The sequence below is a fragment of the Pteropus vampyrus genome, unplaced genomic scaffold (assembly GCF_000151845.1).
Source record: "Pteropus vampyrus isolate Shadow unplaced genomic scaffold, Pvam_2.0 Scaffold1000001614, whole genome shotgun sequence".
Lineage (NCBI taxonomy): Eukaryota > Metazoa > Chordata > Mammalia > Chiroptera > Pteropodidae > Pteropus > Pteropus vampyrus.
This window is the reverse complement of record NW_011916016.1, coordinates 1-4,364: the sequence shown is the minus strand read 5'-3', so window position 1 is coordinate 4,364 and position 4,364 is coordinate 1. Positions and strand designations below refer to the sequence as shown.

At 62.5% G+C, this 4,364-nt stretch overlaps 1 protein-coding gene across 1 annotated transcript; it reads left to right on the top strand.

Moving 5' to 3' along the window:
* Window positions 1-705: 705 nt before the first annotated feature.
* On the top strand, window positions 706-4,294 carry LOC105311189 (protein misato homolog 1-like). The gene is given in 14 exon segments (XM_023526974.1): window positions 706-859; window positions 974-1,109; window positions 1,558-1,627; window positions 1,708-1,783; window positions 2,031-2,085; window positions 2,172-2,310; window positions 2,454-2,571; window positions 2,663-2,797; window positions 2,893-3,045; window positions 3,250-3,381; window positions 3,451-3,635; window positions 3,853-3,868; window positions 3,870-3,961; window positions 4,041-4,294. Coding segments are annotated over 14 exon segments (1,509 nt in total). The 5' UTR covers window positions 706-775; the 3' UTR covers window positions 4,159-4,294.
* The last annotated feature ends 70 nt before the right edge of the window (window positions 4,295-4,364 follow it).

Genomic DNA, 4,364 nt, shown 5'->3' with positions numbered 1-4,364 from the left:
AACTCCTCCCCACGCTGGTGCTGTGGAACCGTAAATTGGAAAAGAAATTCAGGCAACGGCTTGGTGTTATTCACCAGGTCCGAGCACACCCATCCTTGACCCAACAATTACACTCCTGGGTGCGCGCCCAACAGAAATGTGTGCACGGGCACACGCACGAGAACGTTAATCGTAGCACCTGGCAGCCCAAAACGGGAAACGACGCCCAAGTCCATCATCGGCAGGTCGTCCGGGGCATAGTCACGCAACCGACTATTCTGAAACAATGAAAATGAACTGCAAAGACAGGAAGAACAGGGAAGAACCTCGCAGACGACCGCGAGCAAAAGACGACACGCTCCGACTTATTTACGTGATAGCCACTTAAGCCAGTCCACAGGGCTGGAAACCAGGACAGCTGTGACCTTCGGAGCGAGAGGAGGGGACGCTGGGGGAGCGTGGGCTTTTCTGGCAAGGCTTGACTTTTCTCCGAAGCGCGGTCGCTAGGCGGAAGCATCTGGTGGGAGAAGAACCGGCAGCTGCAAGAGCAGCAAGGAGCAAGGCGCACCTCGCCCGGCACCCCGGGCAGACGCAGACGGCGACTTCCGGCGGCGGCCCCGCCCCTCGACGGCCGCGGGGGCGGAGCCGCTACACACAACGAATCGTTCGTCTCCGGAACGACGCGCCCGCGGGCCAATGGGGCGCGGAGGACGAGGCCCCGCCCCCGGTCCCGCCGAGCCAATCGCCTGGACGCAGCGTGGGCGGCGGCGGCCGCGCGAGGCTGCGGAGCAGCGGCATGGCGGGCGGGGCCCGGGAGGTGCTCACGCTGCAGTTGGGACACTTTGCGGGCTTCGTGGGAGCGCACTGGTGGAACCAGCAGGTGAGGTCCCCGGGCGGCGGCCCCCGCGGAGCCCTTGGGGGTCCCCAGGCCCCACTTCCGGCCGGCCGTTGTCGCCGGCCGAGTCCAGTCCTTCCTGCGCACCTGCCTCCCCAGGATGCTGCGCTGCGCGAACCGGCCCACGCCAAGGAGACGCCCGAGGAGCTGTGCCCCGACGTCCTGTACCGGGCCGGCCGGACGCTGCACGGCCAGGAGACCTACACGCCGAGGCTCATCCTCATGGACCTGAAGGGTGAGGCGGTGGCGGGGTCAGCCACTTTCCCCTTCGCGGGCGGGCTCTCTAGCATCCATTCGCTTCAAGATCCGCCAACCACACGAGGCTGAAGGCGGACGAGGAGTCCAGGGAGCCCCAAAAACACGCCAGCACCCGAGGGACGCAAAAAGGCCACTTTTATTCCGTTTGAGAGCCATCTCTGGAATGGGCTGCTAGTCCCGGGAGACAGTGATATGTATCGACTGTGGCACTCATGTAAGACCGCCGGCGTGGCCTGTGCCCCAGGTCCCACAGCTTAGCAAAGGATGGAGTCTAGATTTTATTCTCTTCGCAAGTCATATATATCCGAGAAGACTTGGAAGCACCAAGTGCTGGAGAGATGGTGACAGCAGGTTGTCCAGTAATCAGAGGATTAGCTGAAGGGGGGACTAGGCTGTCACCCAACACTGCCTGTTGTTTTGCGCAGGTAGCCTGAACTCCCTAAAACAAGAAGGTGGACTCTACAGGGACAAACAGCTGGACGCAGCGATCGCGTGGTACTTGTGGTGTTGGGGGGAGTACACAGGAAGCTGGCGAACTCTGGGCAACCGTGGCTATGATCTCCAATTCCTTTCAGGCAGGGGAAGCTCACCACACACAAAGAGGAACCCCATCCCAAGAACCCTTATCTCCAGGACCTGCTGAGTGCAGAGGTGAGGGCCTCTGCCATGAGCTTTCAGACCCGGCACTCCCCCCAGAGCCCTCACCACGGCCCGAGGGATAGAGGGTTTGAATCTTACACTCTGGGACTGGTTTCTGGGGAAAGCGCAGCCTCCTTCCTAAAGGCCTGCGACATGAATGGAAGGGAGGCTGCAGGGTGTGGCCAGAAAAATCAGGATAAACCAGGGTTTGCCTTTTGACTGACTGGAACTAAGTGTAGACTTTTGTCTTGGCTCCCAGGGGGCGCTGAGTAGCGATGGCATCTGGAGGACCAGATCCCTCCCCAATGGCAAAGGTGAGACCTGCCCAGGTACTGGCGGGGCGGGGAGTGGGCGCAGCAGGGCCGTGGAGAAGGGTGTGTCCCCTCCATTTTGTCTCCAGGTCCCACTCCACTCACCACCGCTACGAGTCCGAAGCCACTTATGCCCACAGAGGGCAGCATCCGGGTCTGGTCAGACTTCCTCAGAGTCCACCTCCACCCCCGGAGCATCTGCATGATCCAGAAGTATAACCATGATGGGTATGGGGGACCATGACCACAAGGCAAGAAACGGGGTCCACAGCGATGTTGGACGAGGCTCCCCGAAGACAGGATCTCTTGGGGGGAGGGATGGAGATGAAATGGGGGTCGTCTGAGTCCGGGATTGTGTTTCCGCGTGGCAGCGAAGCCGGCCGCCTGGAGGCGTTTGGCCAGGGGGAGCGTGTCCTGCAGGAGCCCAGGTACCTGGAAGAGCTGGAGGACAGGCTGCACTTCTACGTGGAGGAGTGCGACTACCTGCAGGTGACTGTGCGGTGTGGTGCCCCGGGCTGGACGCGCCCGTCCCTCCCTCTCACACCGTCCACCCCCTCTCACACCGTCCACCCCCCTCCAGGGCTTCCAGGTCCTGTGTGACTTGCACGACGGCTTCTCTGGGGTCGGCGCCAAGGCCGCAGAGTTGCTACAGGACGAGTACTCGGGGCGCGGGATCATTGCCTGGGGCCTGCTGCCGGGCCCCTACGCTCTTGGGGTGAGAACCTGGGGGAGAAACATCACGGTGTGGAGAGGGAAGGACGAGGAGGACCCAGCGGGGCAGCCGCTGAGGACAGGCTCTGCTCTCCGCAGGAGCCCCGGAGGAACGTCTACCGCCTGTTGAACACTGCGTTTGGCCTGGCGCGCCTGTCCGCTCACAGCTCCCTGGTCTGCCCCTTGTCCCTGGGAGGGAGCCTGGGGCTGCGGCCCGAGCCGGCCGTCCACTTCCCTCAGCTGCGTTACGACGTACGTCAGGCCCGGGGCCCCACCTGGGTCTACTCGAAGCCTCGGCTTGAGCTCAGCTATGACGTGGCCTCTTAAATCCCACTGTCCCACGCTCGTCCAGCCTGGGGCCAAGCACACCCCTGCTTTGTCCCAAGGCCCCAGTTCTGCCTCCACGCTCTCTCAGATCCGAAAGGCCAAGTGCCCTTCCCGGTGTCCCCTTCACAGGCCGCTCTGCCGTTCCACTGCAGTGCCATCTTGGCTACAGCCCTGGACACAGTCACTGCCCCTTACCGCCTCCGCTCCTCACCAGTGTCCATGATTCACCTGGCTGAGATGCTGAACTACTCCGGGAAAAAGGTACGAGGCTTTGTGGGGAGGAGTCACAACTTGGAAGAAGCTCCAGCTTGACTTCGTCCTTACCTTTAGGTGGTGACAGCAGGAGCCACCATCCCCTTCCCCTTGGTTCCGAGCCAGTCCCTTCCCGATACCCTGGTGCAGCTTGGAGGGGCCACCCCGTGGACCTCGCTGTCTGCGTGTGGGGACCCATCGGGAACACACTGCTTTGCCCAGTCGGTGGTGCTGCGGGGTCTGGACAGAGCGTGCCACACCAGGTGAGGACCGGGGTCCTTCGGGGCCTGTCCAGCTTCTGCTTCGGGCCCCTTTCTCCCTTGGCCCTCTGGACAGTGTCGCGCATTGCCCCCCTTCCTCCCTCTACCTCACCTTAAAAAAAAAGGCAGAGCGTCCGAGTCTGCGGGCGGCCAGAGAATGGAGTACTCAGCGTGTCCTTCATGCCGCCCCAGATTAAGAGTGGCTCTGGCTTTGTTCCAGCAGCCAGCTCACCCCGGGGGACGCCGCTGCCCTCCCCGCTCCACGCCTGCAGCACTGGGGAAGAGGTCTTGGCCCTGTACTTACAGCAGCAGCAGCCCAGGGCCAGGAGGTCAGTGCGACGCTCGTGCCTGCCCGCCCCAGACCCTGGCCTCCCTGCCCGTGTCTCACGGCTGTTCTCTGGCCCTCAGTTCTGCCCATCTGCTGCTGGCTCCTTGCAAGGTGGCACCTCCTTACCCCCGCCTCTTCTCACGCCTCCACCAGCAGGGCCTGGTTCCAGACGCTGCCCCGACGGGGCCAGGTACGTAGGAGGCAAAGATGAGCAAGACTCCAAGCCCGGGGCAGGGGGCCCTGACTCTATTCCCTCCCGACTGAAAGATCCTAAAGTTCACAGTCCAGCCTGCTTCCCGAGAAGGGTCCCCCCTGGAGCACGGGCATACTGAGGGGACAGCACACACGATTTATTGAGCTTACTTTACGTCAAGTCTCCCAAAGGCCCAGCCTTCCCTGCCTGC